Source organism: Calypte anna, chromosome 11 (genome assembly GCF_003957555.1).
Source record: "Calypte anna isolate BGI_N300 chromosome 11, bCalAnn1_v1.p, whole genome shotgun sequence".
Lineage (NCBI taxonomy): Eukaryota > Metazoa > Chordata > Aves > Apodiformes > Trochilidae > Calypte > Calypte anna.
Genome location: NC_044257.1, coordinates 387,146 through 405,103, shown reverse-complemented (window position 1 = coordinate 405,103; position 17,958 = coordinate 387,146). Strand labels below are relative to the sequence as shown.

The following is a 17,958-nucleotide window of genomic DNA, read 5'->3' as shown; positions in this document are numbered from 1 at the left end:
TGGTAACTGTCAAACCAGAGGTTATAATCTGCTTGCTATTTGTTGTCATTTATCACAAACCTTGCCATAAATATTTATCTGTGTTCCAAGAAGTCTCTAATGAGATAATGTGCCTCTGTGGCAGTAACTCTGCTTCCAGTGCTACTGAGTCATATAAATATTTAATCACCTGCTGAGCACTTGAGAAGCCCAGGGTCCTCTCTTCATAAAGTTGTTTTCTGTGTATCTAAAGGGATCCTTTTGGTTTTTTTTCTGATGCTAAGGTACACTTACATCCTTGGTGCATTTAGGGAAGGCAGATGTTACAGTGGATGATGTATGCTAGTGTGTGAGGCTAGATATAATTAATAACCCTACTTACAAAATTAGAATGGTTTTTCTCCTCATAAAAGCCTGGTGATTTTGCCAACAGACTTAAAATATTCTGCTCATTCTTGATTGCACAGGATTTTATTTCATAGCCATTTGTTTGGAGCAGAAGAGGGAAGGTTGACATAGCTGAGATCAGCTTTGTGCCTAAATGCTAAGGAAGTTTCATGGGAGTGAGTGTCTGAATCTTTTAGGCTTTTGTTGAAACTCTCTCCCTTATCTTCTAGGAGGCAGTTAATTTCAAAAGAGTTGTTGCTCTGAGATGTTCCTAACTTGGAGGACTAACCACAGGTCCCTCTTCTGAGGTGACCAAGCTCTTCTCCCAGTGCACTACAGAGAATCACAGAACCATTCTGGTTGAAAAAGACCTTTCAGATCATCTAGTCCAACCATAACCTAACTCTGCCAATCATTAACCTAAGTCTTCCGAGTCCAGTGCTTAAACCACGTCCCTAATCATCACATCTGGCCAACACCTTCTTGGCCTGCAGCAGGAATGGTGTGACCAGCAGGACCAGGGAGGTGATCCTGCCCTACACTCAGCCATAGCCAGGCCACTCCTGGAGTCCTCTGTGGAGTTTTGGGCACTGCTGTACAAGGAGGACATGGAGGTGCTGGAGAGGGGTGCAGGGAAGGGCAGCCAAGGTGATGAGGGGACTGGAGAGCAGGTCTGACAGGACAGGCTGAGGGAGCTGGGGTGGTTCAGCTTGGAGAAGAGGAGGCTGAGGGGAAACCTCATTGCTCCCCACAACTCCCTGAAAGGAGGTTGCAGTGAGACAGATGTTGGCCTCTTCTCCCTGGTCACCAGTGACAGGACAAGAGGAAGCGGGGCCAGGCTCCACCAGGGGAGGTTCAGGTTCTTCTAGAAAAATTTCTTCACAGGAAGAGTGGTTAAAGATTGGAACAGGCTGCCCAGGGAGGTGGTGGAGGCACCATCCCTGGAGGTGTTAATCAAAAGATGAGGAGGTGAGGTGCTACAGTGGGTGGTTTAGTGGTTAGGGGTTGTAGGGCAGATGGTTGGACTTGATGGTGTTAGAGGTATTTTCACCTTGATGATTCTGTGTTTCTGTGATCTGCATGGCTTTTAAATACTTGCTGTGAGCCTTCAGGGCTTGGTGCTGAGGCAGGTTTGTATCCATTCCAGCTCATCAGAGGTTGAGCCACTGAGGAGCAGCAGTGTGGTGGTAGCTTGTGTCTCTCTGGGTGTTTCACAAGTGACCTTTCCAGTACAGTTGTGGTTTTGCTGCAGTGATGAAGTTGGAAAGCATCAGAAGTGCTCACATCCTGGCTGTCTTGGTGACCAGGGTGCTGGAAGATGGTAGATTTTTACTGTAGTGCTTTGGTTGCTCCTGGGAAGCCCATCACTGATTTGTATTCCTTCATTTAAATATGGTGGAAAACACTTTGGCAACATCTCTGTATGGCAGAGCTTCAGGAATTGTGCAGAACTTGGTTATAATCCTGCAGTTAAGGCTTTTTCCTTGCTCTGTCAGCCCAAACCTGTGGTCTCTGCCTGTACTCCATTTGTTCCATTTGGAAATTCACAATTTGGGGAAAAGTTTACTTGAATTTCATGTCACAACCTTTCTGAAGTGTTTTGAGAGCTTCTGCTGGAAAAGAAACCAACAAAACAAACACCCTGCAAGTGTGTAGGATTGAGATGTGTTCAGTTCTGTGAAACTCAGTTTTTCCATGCTGAAAATCAGGTTTAACATGCCAACAAATACCACAAGTGGGTCATATCAGTCTGAATCAAATAGCAGGCACAGCTCTGAGTGTTTAAACTTGCATTTCAAACACTTCTCACTTTCTGCAAGACAGCAAATATTCAGAATTGAGTAAACCTTGTAATGGCAGAGCACTAGCTAACATGAATAACTGTGTTTCAAGAGGTCCCAGTGTGGTACTCACTTTGGTGGTGGTTTGGGTATTGATATTTTTGAGAAGGTACTTGAAGAACTTTGGAGGTGCCACTGCCACATGACAGTGGCAGAACTGCTTTGAGAATATGTCAATGTATTTTAAATAATGGTCCAGTTGGGTTTTTTTTTTTTTTTGGTCATTTTTCAAGAGAAGATGGTGAGAGTAGAGAAACACTTTGTCTCCTCCTTTCAGGCAAAACTTGGAGAGTGTTTTAAATTTGTGATAAACCTGCAAGCTTGTTTAAAAAAAGCAAATGCTTGAGTATTTTCAGCTGAAAGAAAGAAGATACCTCTGCCAGAGTTATCAGAAGCTCATCAAGTGTACCTCATAAATTATATTTCAGCAGTCCACGTGTTGGTGTTCTGTACAGAATATGCTGCAGCTTCTTGATGTACTCATGATACTGATGTCTTGGAAAAATGCTGCAAGCTCACCATAATGTTTGTGTTTTCCTGTCAGCTCCTGCCTGAGGTCCTGGTTGGAACAAGATACATCTTGCCCCACCTGCAGGATGTCTCTTAATATCACTGACAGCCACCATGTGAGGGAGGATCACCAGAGGGAGAATCTGGATGAGAACCTGGTCCCTGTGGCAGTAGCAGAAGGCAGACCACGCCTGAACCAACACAATCACTTCTTCCACTTTGATGGTAAGCTGAGCAGGTTGGACTTCTGATGCCATTGCCCAAATGAACAGTTTTCTGTAGAAGGGAGTTCTGCCCATGATTCAGTCCAAACTTAAACTGTGCCTCTACTCGAGTTTGTCAAACATGTATGTTTCTTACAGCAAGAGCTCTGGGGTTGGCCAGAGCTAGAGTTTTCTTGAAAGACTTTGTCCAAGTGCTCCCTTTTCCTTAATTAGTTGTGGTTAGCAGCTTTAATGCTGGCACTTAATCGTTGCCATGCTGGCCAACAGAATAGGAAATCCATGTGTCTGTCCTAATTTGCTGTCAGGTGATAGAGAGGAAAAAAACCTTGGTGGTGCAGTCTAAAAGTTGATCTTTTCCCTTGACTCTAGCTAACAGGTTGTCAAAAGTCTTTTTGTTGCCCAGGTTACAAGCAACTTGAAGTGCTTGGTCAGGTGCAGAAGTCTGCAGAAGCTTATTCTTAGGCAGTCATGTAACCAGAATGGTTTTATATACCACAGACCCTCAGTGTTAGGGGTTGGAAGGGACTTCTGGAGATCATCTCGTCCAGCCCACCTGCCAGAGCAGGTTCTATCTAGAGCAGGTTGTGCAGGATGGCATCCAGGCAGATTTGGAATGTTTCCAGACTCCCCCACCTCTCTGGGCAGCCTCTTCTAGTGCTCTGTTACTCTTACAGTGAAGTAGTTTTTCCTTATGTTTTGGTTGAACCTCCTGTGTTCCAATTTGTGACCATTGCCCCTTGTCCTGTCACTGGACATGACTGAAAAGAGTCTGGTCCCATCCTCCCAACACCTACCTGCCCTTTAGATATTTCTAAGCATTGATGAGACACCTCCTCCTCCTCAGTCTCCTCTTCTCCAGGCTGAACAGCCCCAGCTCCAGCAGCTTTCCCTTGTATGGTGGATGCTCCCAGTCCCCTCATCATCTTACTGGTTCTGTGCTGGACATTCTCCAGCACTTCCTTCTCCTTCATGAAGTGGGAAGCCCAGAACTGAATCCAGTATTCCACACGGGGCCTCACCAGGGCAGAGTAAAGTGGGAAGAGAACCTCCCTTGACCTGCTTGCACACTCCTCTTGGTGTGCCCCAAGTGTGCCATTGGCTTTCTTGGCCCCAAGGGCACATGACAGGCTCGTGGCCATCCTGTTGTCCATCAGGATTCCCAGGTCTTTTTCCAAAGAGCTGCTTTCCAGCAGGTCAGTCCTTAACTTGTGTATGGGGTGGTCCCTCCCTAGCAGCAGTGCCCGACAGCTGGCCATGTTGAACCTCATGGAGTTTCTCTCTGCACAATCCAGCCCTCTTCTTCTGCCCCCATGGAAAGCTCAGTGATTTCAGTGATGTGTTGTAACTCCTCACAAAGCAGATGTGATTTCAGAGCATTATGAGCTCTGTGTGTGCAGACAGACTTGTTCTGAAAGAGACAGCTTCTGTTCCTTACCTTTCAAAATCTCAGTTTTGGAATTATTGTTCTTGTCTTCACAGTTTCCCTGGTTCTGGAGTGCAGTGGTGTTGCTCCTCAAAAGGTTTCATTAATGCAAGTACTCAGCTTTGGGCTCTGTCTTTTGGGAGCTTCCAGGATGCAGCTGAGGTGCTGCAAAGTTACACTGTGACCAGTTCTTCATCTGTACTGGTTTGCAATCTTTTTTAGAGATGATGGGAGGAGAATAATGAGCAGAGGAAGGTCAGGCATCTCTAGGTACGCTGAGACTGGCTGGTAGCTTCTTGCATAGCTCTCAGTTTTGGGGTGCTTTATTTCTCCAAAGGACATTTTTATTTAGAATACTACTCTGGTTTTTGATAGCTGTCCTCCCCAGGAGTGTGCAGGTCTGCAAAATTGCTGTGGAGATAGAAGGAGAAGTGCCATAGAGCTAGGAGGAGGAGGAGGAAGGAGGAAGAAGGCAGCTGTGTGCCCTACTCTGCTGACCCTAAGCACACACTTGCAGCAATCACTTTGTTCAGTGACTGTGTGTCCCTTTATAATAATATTTTCTCAGTGATGCCAGCCATGTGCAGCTGACTCATTTTGAGAGCAGATTCAGCCAGTTTAGAAGCTGGCCTGTTTTTAGGAGAATTGCTAGACTTGGTAAAGTATTCCAGAGCTGAATTTCACTCTGGATTATTTTAATTTTCTCTGTAATGGGAACGTTAAAACAAGGAAACAAAAAAAAAAAAAAGAGGTGTCCCTGCCCACCTGCAACTGGATGGGTGATCTTTAAGTTCCCTCACTCTTAACCATTCAATGATTTCTGTGAAAACAAGGATGTGCTGTTGTCTTGATTCTCTTCTAGCCCTCAGATTGTTGAGCCACTGATAGTGTGTTTGAAGAGAATACCAGCAATTACTGATTTATTTCAGCCATCTCCATGTTTGGGAGACCTTTGGGATGGATGGCACTGCAGAACTCTCCATGTGTACCATGTGGAAATGTGAAGACTCTGACTTAATAACACGTAGAAGTGCTTTGTCTGCTGACAACCTCATACTCTTACTTGACTTTCTTGGTGATTTCTTATTCTTAGGCTCTCGAATTGCCAGCTGGCTGCCCAGCTTTTCAGTAGAAGTGATGCACACTACAAACATCCTTGGTATTGCACAAGCCAGCAACTCCCAGCTTAATGCTATGGTAAGACTACTGTAATAGTTTGCATCTCAGCCTTCTGATTTTTACTCTGAGAGAGGAAGTGGGATATGTGGATGGAGAACACAGGGGAGGAGAGTCAAACCAGTGTTTAGGTGCTACATGGCAGCTGGTTTTGAGTGTGAGAAGCTTTACTTTAGTGAGGTTAGGACTACGTGTTGGTTCCTATGTGCAAACATAAAAGAACAGATCTGGAAGTAGGTAAATGAGGGAGAAAAATAGCATGCAGTGCCTGTGTAGATAGCAGATGTTTTTTCAGCTTGCTTAGTGCAACTTCTTCAGATTTGTTCAATGCTTACCTTCACTCCTGCAGTAAGACTGCAAGCCTCAACAGGACAAGGGCACACTTTGTAAGGGGTTGGAGACAGGGAGTGGTAAGGTATTGGCAGATGATTTACTAGTTAAATATGCAGGGACTCTACATCTAAGATCAGTTTATCTTTTCTTTTACTGGACACAGTGATAAAAATAGGTTTTTGTTAAGGACAAGTATTGATTTCTTAGCATTGTGCATTTTTAGAAGCACTGCACTTAAAATGCCTACTGGAATGGAGAGGTGCAGGCTAGCAAACTATTGAAGAATTACACATTTTTAATAGAAAACTAGGAAATAATAGAGATTTATCTTTGTGTTACTGAATTAAAACCTAGGGAACTAGTTCAAGGGAAAGGCTGGAGGCTGAAATGCTAAATCAGTTGTTTTGGTCACAAGTTGGCACATTGGAGAGTTAGGTTTTAATGTGGCTGCTTGTGTTTGAACTCACTGTCAGCTGGGCCACAGTCATTGCTTTGCTCTCCAAACTCCTTATTGCTGTTCTCATTCCACCCCCCCATTTTCCCTCAACTTTCAACATTAGATGAAAATTAGAGATTTTAATATTTAATGAAGTATAGCTGTTAGACTCTAAAAGCATATTAATTCTCTGCTCTTTTACTTTTATCTGTTTAATTTGGATATTATTTAAGTACCTTGAAATTCAATAATAACAGTTTCCTGACAACTCAGTTTAATTTACTTGAGCTTTCAGACCCTGTTAAACTGGTCTGTAGGCAGGGTGGCCTGGAGAGAAGAGGTTATTAAAACTTAATCCATTTGTCCTTACCAATACCATTTTAGAACCTGTCTAGGGCAAAGAAAAATGATATTTTTTCCCAGTGCTGATGTTACTTTCAGTCACTTGTGAATTTTGTACAGCTCTTCATTTAAAAGGCTGTCATAAGAGGAGGGCTGGGAAGCTTCTGAAGCTTTTGTGCATCTACAAGCACTGCTCAGGAACAGGAATTTTCAGGACCATGTGGTGTCTCCATAGGAATTCCAGTTTTGCTGTTGGCTTCAATGGAGTGAAAATATTTCCCATCAATTCCAGTCGGGGTTTTCTTGCTCTTGTTTTGCTTTCTCTGTCTAGGTTATCATATAAAAGAGAGTCTTTGAACTGTTATTTTTATAGAATCTCTTTTCTGTTGAGACACTTGCCAGCTACCTCTTGTTTCCTGCTGATCCTGACTGGATAAATCTTGTTTTCTCCAGGCACATCAGATTCAGGAGATGTTCCCTCAGGTTCCTTATCATGTAGTTCTCCAGGATCTGCAGTTAACTCGTTCTGTGGAGATCACCACTGACAACATCCTGGAAGGACGCATCCAAGTACCTTTCCCCACACAGGTAAGGGATCAAACCATCCCCCTGAAACAACTGACTTGCTCACCAAGCCTCTTCATAAGGAGTGAAGGAATGAGGTAAGTTGAAGCACTGGTGAGCTCAGCTTTGCTAACTGCACTATAGGTCTTTTTTACCTGTAGGAAGATGCAATGTGAAGCACTGAATTGGTTTTAGTGTATGTTGTATCTCCACCTTGCAAGAACTGACTGAATTAGAATGTCTTCCAGTGGCTTGTGGTTGAGCTCAAAGTGTCTGTTCCTTTCTGTGGCCCCTAGAAGGCCTTTTAATGTGTTAGGATGGTTCTTGGGTATGCTTTAGCATTTTTAACACAGGGTATTCCCCTTATGAAGAGCAGTAGGAGGCTGTCACCCATGCCCTAGGGCTTGCCCCTGATTGATTGTGGTTGAATTGGAGGATGCATGAAGTGAGTCTCAAACACTATTATATAGTGCCAAATTCTAGTAAAAAACCCAAACCTTGGGATGTGTTTTTTCTTTGTGTAAATCTCTGTAATTGCAGTGTATTCAGTCAGTACCACAAATGCACTGAAAATGTCCTAGCTAGACTAGAGACAAATATTTGCTCAATTAAAGCAGCTGTTCTCTGTCACCCTTGTGCAGAGCCTTTAGAACATTTCCAGCTGATTTCTCTGCTGCCAGATAATTGAATTGTAGCACTTAGGAAGGTTTTCTGCAAAGAAAGTAGTCAGCAAAATGATGCCTTGTTCTTAAATGGTGGTGGCAGGTTTCAGGAAAGCAGTCTGGGGACAATGTTTCTGTTTAAAAAGAATATTGAATTCTGGTTCTGCACACATCAGGTAGTGCTGTTATCTGGAGTCAGCATGTTGGGAAGCAGAGAGAATTCTCTTTCAGCACAGTGCACTCTGTTTATTTCTGACTTTCCTCTTTCTAAATTGAACCTAACAGGTGATGTTGCAGAGGGGGCAGGGTTTGGATGTGTTCAAGGAGTTCAGGTTTGTTTTGCTGTTTTCCCCCACACTGTATCAAATCCCCAATGTTTGCATTTCAGCGTGCAGAGAGCATGAGACCTGCACTGAACAGTTCCCTGGAACGACACAGCACTGAGCAGGAGGATGCTGAAACTGTCACCCAGGTAATTTGGCATAAAAAAATGAGCAGAAAGCCCTATTATAGAATCCTAGAATTATTGAGATCATCAAGTCCAGCCTATGACCTGGCACTACCATAGAAGCTGGACCCACTTCCAGTGACAGTGAGTCCATCCCTTCCCTGGGCAATCCATTCCAATGTCTGATCACCCTCTCTGTGAGAAATTTCTTTCTGATATTCAGCCTAAACCTCCCCTGGTGCAGCTTCAGGCCATGCCCTCTCCTCACTAGCTCTCTGGGAGAAGAGCCTGACCTCCACCTGACTACAACCTCCCTTCAGGTAGTTTTAGGGAGTGATAAGCCCCCCCCCCCAAGTCCCCTCCAGCCTAAACAACCCCTTCCCCCTCAGCCTCTCTTTATAAGACTTTCTACCTAGTCCCTTCACCAGCACTGGCAAAAATGTATTTCTGGAGTAGGTGCTTCAATCATAGAATCATAGAATTGGCTGGGTTGGAAGGGACTTCTGAAATCATCAAGTCCAACCCTATTAGAAGCTGCCTGGACAGAGGAGTGGGTTGGGTTCCACACCAGCTCAAATTGGTGGCAGCCCTTCCTTGCATTTCACACCAGAAATAACCCTGCCAGGCAACTGGATCACAGGAATAAGATTTGAGCATGGTGCTCCTAGAAGGAGTTAACTGTGTGCTTTCCTTTTTTGTCCCTGGAGGAAAGTGCTCTCAAGTGATACAAAGAACAGGAAAAGATCCCTGTTCATGTTCAGTCAGGTCCATACCCATCTATGGCAGATGAAGAGCAGGGTGGTTTTCCTATTCCCATTCTGTAAGTCTCCAGACACTTCACTTCCCTTAAAATGAGAAGTATTTGTCTTCTGGGCATAGGAATTGTGTTGTGTTCTGGAGGAAGCACCAGGAGACATGGGGAGTTTGGTGTGAATGGAGTGGGATACAAATAGGACCAAGACACTGCAAGCCTTTTATGCATAAAGCACAAAAATAGCCTGTGAGTAGAATAAAGTCTCATTCTGATTTTGTTTTCCCTGTGACAGCAAAATCATGAGGGTGTCTGCTCTGTAAACCTTTCCACTGGCTTAGGGAGTGAATTTGTGAGGGGTGCAACTTTCTGCCTCTGCAGAGAGTAACTTAAATAGCCAGCCTGTTGCTCAACTGCAGTGGAACTGTGGGAGTTCCCTCCTTAGCAGGGCTGCAGGACAGACAAGGCATATCTGGTGTGGTGGTGCAGTTGAGGCTGAAGTGGTGGGGATTGGCACAGGTGCTTGGGAAGAGCCTGGGGTAGGAGTTGCAGAACTACAGGAATAAAAATGCTGCCCTAGCAACTCTTTGGTGACCTTCTGGGTTGTCCTGAAGGTTTTGATGGCATTTTCCCTTTTCTTTGAGTAAAACTTCTCTTTCTGCAAATGATAAGTGACTGATTCTCCCCTCCCCAGATGTAGCTTATGATTTTGGGATGGCAGGGATGACATAATGTATGGGTAGTGTAGAGACATCTCAGCACTGTCACAGTGTAAGTTGTGTTAAAGGTTTCTGAGATGATTCTCTAAACGTGGACAGCTTCTAACAGTCTTAAGTGCACTTCAGTGAGATGCTGTGCACAGACTTTTCTCCACTGAAATGCTGATTTTTCCAGCAGGATCTCTAATTCTATATGTACTCACTCTCCAAACCAATCCTATTCTTCCCATCTTTTATAACTCTGCTGTTACTCTAAGTGAGAACAGATCCCAGAGCACCAACAACAGCTTTCTGCCAGCTTCTCTTTCCATGTGCTGAAATATATTTAAAGATGACATGTGAAATTCATTTTGTGTGTTTGTTTCTCTGGTTTTGTAATTCTGGCTGGAGATTGGGTAGGACTCTGCAAACTCCTAAGATGCTGTGCTGAAGCTGAAGCTTGCCTGGTGCAGCTCTTGCTCCCCTTTCCCTGGAGAATCCAGTTTACTGTCATTGCTGGTGGCAATTTGGCTTTATTTAGAGACACCTCTGAGGACTCACATGGCTTTCATGCAACAAACTTCTTTTTCTCTTGGTGCTTGAAGGAAGGAATAGTTTCTGTAGTGTACAGATTTCTGCATCTAGGATCTGCTGTCATACTGAGGATTGTCACAACATTTGCTGCAATTAATTTTGATTTTTATTTTATTAGGTTTTTTTTCTCAAAAACATCTCCAAAAACTGTTTCTGTATTTAGATAAAACAAGCTCTGGGTATTGGCTTTTGTATCTTTGTAATGTTAAGGGGGGAAAAAAAAAAAAGCTTTGGTGAGCTAGCTTGCATCTTCTAATACAAATGGTTTAGAGGACAAAAGAAAATTATGTCGTCTGGACAAGAGCCACAATGAGTGCCCTCCTCACTGATTTACCCATCAGTCTGTGTTCACCTGGGTGGTATTAGGAAGCAGCAGTCAGGTTCTGGCTCTGCTGAGGTTGCCCTGGCCCTGGGTAAAATCCATGGGGGGGACACCTGGGAGTCTGGATTGCCAGGAAGCTGAAGAGGAGCCAGCAGTGTGCCCAGGTGGCCAAGAAGGCCAATGGCATCCTGGGCTGGCTCAGGAACAGCGTGGCCAGCAGGTCCAGGGAAGGGATTCTGCCCCTGTGCTCAGCCCTGGTGAGGCCACAGCTTGAGTCCTGTGTCCAGTTCTGGGCCCCTCTGCTCAGGAAGGAGCTTGAGGTGCTGGAGCAGGTCCAGAGAAGAGCAAGGAGGCTGTGAAGAGATCCAGCAGAATTGCTGTGAGGAAGGGCTGAGGGAGCTGGGGGTGTTGAGGCTGGAGAAGAGGAGGCTCAGGGGAGACCTCATCACTCTCTGCAACTCCCTGAAAGGAGGTTGGAGCCAGGGGGGGGTTGGGCTCTTTTCCCAGGCAACTCTCAGCAAGACAAGAGGGCAGGGTCTCAAGTTGTGCCAGGGGAGGTTTAGGTTGGAGATGAGAAAGAATTTCTTTCTGGAGAGGGTGATCAGGCATTGGAATGGGCTGCCCAGGGAAGGAGTGGATTCTCCGTGTCTGGAGATCTTTCCAAAGAGCCTGGATGTGGCACTGAGTGCCATGGGCTGGGAACCACAGGGGGAGTGGATCAAGGGTTGGACTTGATGATCTCTGATCTCCCTTCCAACCCAGCCAATTCTATGATTCTGTGAAGCTGTCTCTTCCTCCTCTTGAACGTGGCATTGCTTTGAGGCAGTCTAGCAATACCCCCTGGTGTTATCCCCACGGGTGATCCAGGAGCCCTTCCCCAAACCAAAGGACCTCAGGGGTTTTGCTGGAACAAGCAGGAGATGTGATTCTATTTAAGGCTGCTTGGGCATGGGCCCTGGTGTCCCTTTTCTTGGTTCCCCTGCCTGATGGGAAGTGACATTTGTCTGGGCTTCAGCTCTCTGAAGACACCGTGCTGGGGAGGTGCCATCACTGTACATCCCTAGGGCTTTGGTGTGACTCAACTTGTTTTGCACATCAGCTGCTGAAACCCAGGTGTTGCTGTCCTGGTTTCAGCAGGGATGGAGCAAAAATTTCTCCCGAGTAGCTAGAATAGGACTGTGCTTTGGATTTAGCATGGGATTTACTATGGGAAGAATGTTGGGATGTTCCCAGTTGTCACTAAGAAATCAAGGGCTTCCCAGCTCCCTGTGCTCTGCTCAAGGAGCTGGGAGGGAGCAGAGCCAGAGCAAGGGATCCAAACTGGCTGCTGGAATATTCCATAGCATGAATGTCATGCTCAGCACAGAGGTGAGAGTTGCCTGGGAAGATCTCTCTCTCTCTCTTTCCTGGGGCTGCACTTTTGGGATCTCTCTCTTCCAGAATCACTAGCCAGGGACTGGCTGGGCATTGGTCAGCTGCTCCTGCTGAGCAGCTGCATTGTGCAGCACATTTTTGTGTATTCTATTATTATTCCATTGTATTTCAGTCACTAAATTGTTTTTATCTCAACCCAAGGGTCTCTCTACCTTTACCTTTCTGCTTCTCTCCCTGATTCCCTGTCAGGGAAGAGTCAGAGAGTGGTTATGTGGTATTGAGGGCCCTGCTGGGTTAAACCAGGACATTTGCATCCTGTGGTGCAGCTCTGGTGCTGTGGGTGCTGGTCCCCTGGTGTCAGTGGCTCCTGTGGTGGGTTTAGCAAGGGCCCAGCGCTAGGTGGTAGGAGCTCACACCTCCCTGATGCATGTTTCTTGGGTGAGTGATCCCCTGGGATACCAACTGATGGCTAAACCATTAAACCTCTCATTGAGGTCATTTGTTTCCTGATGCTCGGGAACATCTTGCTTTTCCATTGCAGAGTGTCAGGGTTTAGCACTGCCCAGCAATTAAACCAAATGCCAGATGCTCCCTATTAATCCCCCTCCCCTCCCTGATAAAGAAAGGAGAGAGAATAAAGGAGAGAGACTTAGGGGTTGGAAACTAAACTGCACAACTTTAATGAAACAGGAATGATAAATAGGAAAAAATACTAAATCTATACAAATATACAGGGAAATTGATCCCAGGTTCCTCCCCCCTCTCCCCCAATAACTCTCCCATCCCCACTGAGGCTGCAGGGCAGCCCTGGGAAAGTCCAGGCTGGAATCCTGGGGTCAGCAGGAGTTGGGAGCTGGAGGCAGGAAGACACAGATCCAGGCTGGAATGGATCAGGAGCACAGGCAGAGGAACAGACAGAATCCTCCCAGGATGCTGGGTGAAGGAAGGGAAGCAGGAAATCATGGCTTGGCCCTTGTGATCCCTCCAATTTATCTAGAGTCTGAGGTGTATGGGATGGAATCCTCTGTTTGGTCAGTTCTGGCATCTCTCTTGTCTGTTCCTCCCCAAAGGAGGCTGCAGGTGGGACCTCTTTATTCCTTCTGGAGGGCAAACTGTTCCTCAGAGCTGAGCAGTGTCCCTGGCTCTGCACACCAGGCTCTGGCTGTAACTATAACCATGGAGTTATCAGTCCCAGGAGCAGCCACTGCCTGAGAAACTTGCTGTGAATTTCAGCAAGTGCAGCTGCTGACAAGAGACTGAGCTGAAAGCAAAAGGACAAGACAGAAAATCCCCTTTATCCTGGCCCAGACCAGGACACAGAGTTTCTCTGACTGTATGACAGGAGATGGTCAGGATTTGCTGCTAGCTCCCAGATTCCTCCCTTTTCCCTTCAGCATTGTCAGCAGCTGCCAGGGGTGACCAGATGCCACGTTGCTGCCAGCTTCTCTTAGTGGCACACTGTGCCCAGGACAGTTGCCAGCCTTGCTCCAGCAGCCCCAGTGCATGGGTAATTCTGGTGAACCAAGCCTCATAAATTCCCTTCTCAAGAGCACATCCTCTGCAAAAACCATTGCTGTTTTGTTCCTTGATTTCTGCTTTTTCAACTTTTTACTGTTGCATTGCTCATCAAGTCAGCTGTTTCTAAGGCCCTGTTTTCACAGAGCATTAATTATGAGTAATTAATGTTTGGCTTTGAGCTTACTTTCAAACATGGCATAAAAGATACAGCTTCACAGAAATGGGCTCTTTGAACATCTTTTGAGATCACTTTGTTCTGGGGTTTTCAAAGGAGCCCAATGGAATTGGGTACAGCAGGTGAGAGTCTGGTTTCTTCCAGTGCCCCAGAAGATGACATTTCAGTGTTGTTTGTGGGTTTGATACCAAGAAGCCCTCCCAGAAAATTTCCCTCCTAGAAAATCTTGCGACACCTGAACGAGTTTTTTTCCTTTTCTCTTAGACCGAGAGAGTGCCACTTGAACTCAACTCAAGACTGGTAGAAATGGTGGAATTCAATGAAATGGAAGCAGAACCAGGTGAAGAAGAAGATTTTGAGGCCAGGGGAAGTCGTTTCTCAAAGTCAGCTGATGAAAGGCAGAGGATGTTGGTTCAGCGGAAGGAAGACTTGTTGCAGCAAGCTCGAAAGTAGGTTCCTTCCTAAAAACCCAGCCTTGCCGCCTGGTTATAGTCCCCCAGAATGGGTTTCAAATGGGTTGTGACCACTGAGAGCCTGGTGTGATGCTGAAAAAAAGCACTAGGAATGAACACACCTGCCCCAGCAGGCTCAGCGTGCTGGCTAAGGGAAGTGTTGCTGATAAACTCAACTCTGAAGTGGCAGCATGGGTCCCACCACACTCACAGCATCCTGAGCAAAGCTCTCTGAAATCAGAGGATTGGTTCTGCAGCTTCTGCTGTTTCTTTTAGCCCAACTAGTAAGAGGTGTTGCAGGTAGAGTTCAGCTTCTTCCATGTGCGTTCCAGTTATGTTTATGAACTTGACTCATGCCCAGTTGCTGATGAAAGAAGAAGGGAAGGTGCTTTAGTGGTGCAGAGAAAACTTCTTATTTGTAGCAAGTGTTGTCTCTTCCTTTGTATCGTAGGGAGACTACTGAAAGGGTCTACAAAACCTACATTGAGCTGTGTGTCCTTTGGTGTTACCAGCCTGCCTATGCTTTATTTTTGGTTTTTGTTTTCTTTTTTCCACACTGAAATGGCTTCATACACGTAACTGAGAGAATGACACCTTTTATGAGGTTTTTTTTTCATAAATAGCCTTGCTCCCAGAGTAGTTTTTCCATGATGTTTAAAAAATGCCATTTAGGAAGATTGAGTATTTTTGACTTTCTGATTTACTGGTTCCCTTCTGGCACTGAAGAGCACTGGGACTGTAAATTACTGTATTTTGGCACAATGTGTAAGAGTTCATTGGGGTGTTAACTCTGGCAGCTGCTTTCTTTTATTTTTGCCTCACTGTGTACTTTGCAGCCCTAGTGCCCCTTCTGTTAAAGACTTCCTCCTTGTCATCAGGGAGTGCCTTCTGATACAGGACACTGCCAGCATCTTACAAGGGGTGGGATAATGGGGACAGAGATTCAGGAACTTGCCCATAGCCTCTGAGTTAAGAGTAGAGCCCTCACCTTCTGGCAACCCTGCAAAGTCTGTCCTAGGTTATACAGGGTTTGTGTTTTTTACTGAGTACACAGTTGGTGTGCACTCTCACCAAGGCATTTCACAGAATCACAGAAAGTGAGGGGTTGGAAGGGACCTGGAAAGATCCTGGAGTCCAACCCCCCTGCCCCAGCAGGGTCACCTCCAGCAGTCACACAGACACCTCCAGGGGGGTTTTGAGTGTCTCCAAAGAAGGAGACTCCACAACCCCCCTGGGCAGCCTGGGCCAGGGCTCCCTCACCCTCACAGTAAAAAAAATTTCCTCATATTTCTGTGGAACCTCCTGAGCTCCAGTTTATATCCATTGCCTCTTGTCCCATCTTTGGGCACGATTGAGAAGCCTCCAGCCCCATCCTCACTTCCCGCCCGCCTCGCACCATCCCTTTGTGAATCGATTTTCCAGAGCCAACATGAGGTGGGCTCTGCTCACCCACCTTTTTCCTTTTTCCTCTTGCAGGCGTTATTTAAACAAAACCTCTGAGGAGGAGCTGACCCCAGAAAAGCCCTCAGCTCCCCTGGAGGGAGCATCTGCTGACCCCGTCACCCTGCGCCGCAGGACGCTCGCTGCCGCCGCCGAACGCAGACTTCAGATGCAGCAGAACTCCTAGCACTCGTTGCCCCTCCTTCCTCCTCCTCCTTCTCCTCCTCCTTCTCCTCCTCCTCGTGAGCAATGTTGAATGAATAAATCAAATACAAAAAAACACCAACAAATCCTGCGCTTTCTGTACCAGCAGGAAAGTGTCACTTCAGAATTCAGCTAGCTGTGCTGCTGAGTGAGCTGGCTGCCTCTCTGCTGTACAAAGCATGTGGTCTTAATAATGTTTGGACAGCTGACAAATTAACCTTTTTTTTTTGTTTTGTTTTGTTTTGTAATATTTTCTACATGATGTCAATCCCTTCCAGGAACAAAAAGGCAATTTCTGAACCCTGGGTGTTGCTGCTGCAGGCTGAGTGCACAGCAGAGCCTGGGGAAATCGGCGTGTTGGGGACGAGCAGCTGTGGGTGCAGGGCACAGAGGGCACTGGCCCACTCAGCTCCAGATCAGGGGAGGGTTCTTGCAGGAGCTTTGGAATTTGCAGCAAACCCTGCATGGATGGGCAGGTGCCTGCTCCTCAGCCCCTGTTCCTGGCTGCAGAATGTCTCCCAGGAAGTTGGCTATGGAACGCAGAGGAGAAACGAGTTCATGAACTGCAGCAAAGCGCCGGCTCACACCGGTCCCAGCATGAGCTGGTTGGGTTTACTGGTGCTGGGCTCTTCTGCACTGGCAGAGGTCTGGCTCTGTTTGCTCCCCAGGGTTGTGCTTCTTTTCTTTGCCTTCAGAAACAAGTGAGAGACTGAGGGGAAAGGGAGTGAAAAAGAAGGGCCATGGGGTGAGGGCAAAGCCCCTGCCACTCAGTGTTACCATAAGCCAAGGCAGTGTGATAGGAAAACCTGCTTGTTCTGGACTCCAGAGCCACACGGGTGGCACTGCACAGAGAGGGCTCTGAAATCTTGCTTTTTATTTTGCTTTTTAACCCCACAACTTCACCGTGACTTTATTCAGCAAGACTGGAGGCGTTGGGGCAGAGGAACTCTGGGCTGGCTGCAGCCCCACCTCTCGTTTTTCTAAAGAACTTTTGTCAGGAGATTGCTGGGAGCTCCTGATGCTAGCTTGCAGTAGTTGATTTTTACATGGCAGTGACTTATTTTTTAAACTTCTGAAGAGTGCATTCTGGTATCACCGTCCTTTAGAAGGAGCCCAGTATTATCTAGAATTGTTGTAACTTTTTTTACTGTTGGTTTTTAGGACACTCAGAGGGGAGTCTCATGAGAGGAGTTGCGTCGGTGTTTAGGTGGAAATAATTTATTTCAGTAAAACTCTCTGGGAAGCCTTACCTTGCAATGCTGTTTAGTAAACTTCAGAGAATTTTCTTGTTTGAGATCTTTGGGTTTTTTTGCTCAGAGCACAGCTCGTTTGTTTTTATTGTTAAAAATTAAAACGACAAAAATAAAACCTTGGTCAGTGTTGGAAATAGTTTGAAAATCTCTCTGGTGTGACTTCTTGTGTTCCCTTTGCAAACGTAGCACCTGCACTTGGCTTCTTCCTTGGAGTGAAGGGGACAGAGCCACCCAGCAGTACCCTCAGGAAGCTTTTCCCAAGCCTTGGGTGCAGAGTGGTGGAATCCAGGTGTGCTGTGAATGGGAAAACGGAGGAAAAAAATGTCTTGAGGGACTTGTAGGAATGATGTGGGGTTTTGAACTTGCTGGATGAGAGGGATGAGAGCTGCTGGAGAGGATTTGGGTCTTTATTCAAGCAACAGAGCTGGTTGACTACTGGCAGGAGAGGGGAAAACAGCACAGAAATCCTTCCTGGGGCTCTGGGTTTCCTCGAGTTTCTCCTTTCTGCTTCTCTGGGAGATTTTGCAGATGATGATGCCAAATGCCCCCTGCTTCAGCTTCTCAGAGGGGATGTCTGCCACCAGGACTGATTTTTCACCACCACCACCTTGACAAGATCCTCTCCCAGCCTGCCCACCATCCCGGGAGGCAAAGCTGAGTCCTGAGGAGATTTCCTTCCCACCTCCTGAAAAAGGAGTTGAAGAGCCCCAGGTTCCTGAGTTTGAGGGGGGCAGCAGCACTTCCCAAACCACCTCTGCCTGCTCAGAATCAGAACCATGAAGGCTGGAAGAGACAGAAGCCCAACTACCAACCCAACACCACCCTGCCCACTGGACCATGTCCTGAAGTGTC

At 46.3% G+C, this 17,958-nt stretch overlaps 1 protein-coding gene across 1 annotated transcript in view; it reads left to right on the top strand.

Moving 5' to 3' along the window:
• The window catches only part of AMFR (autocrine motility factor receptor), a 30,568-nt gene extending 14,023 nt beyond the window's left edge, over window positions 1–16,545 (top strand). Inside the window, exons 9-14 of the mRNA XM_030457870.1 lie at window positions 2,752–2,942; window positions 5,458–5,561; window positions 7,105–7,239; window positions 8,266–8,349; window positions 14,022–14,206; window positions 15,686–16,545. Coding sequence (XP_030313730.1) covers window positions 2,752–2,942; window positions 5,458–5,561; window positions 7,105–7,239; window positions 8,266–8,349; window positions 14,022–14,206; window positions 15,686–15,836 — 850 coding nt within the window. The 3' untranslated portion in view covers window positions 15,837–16,545. The remainder of the gene's footprint in view (window positions 1–2,751; window positions 2,943–5,457; window positions 5,562–7,104; window positions 7,240–8,265; window positions 8,350–14,021; window positions 14,207–15,685) is intronic.
• Window positions 16,546–17,958: the final 1,413 nt, after the last annotated feature.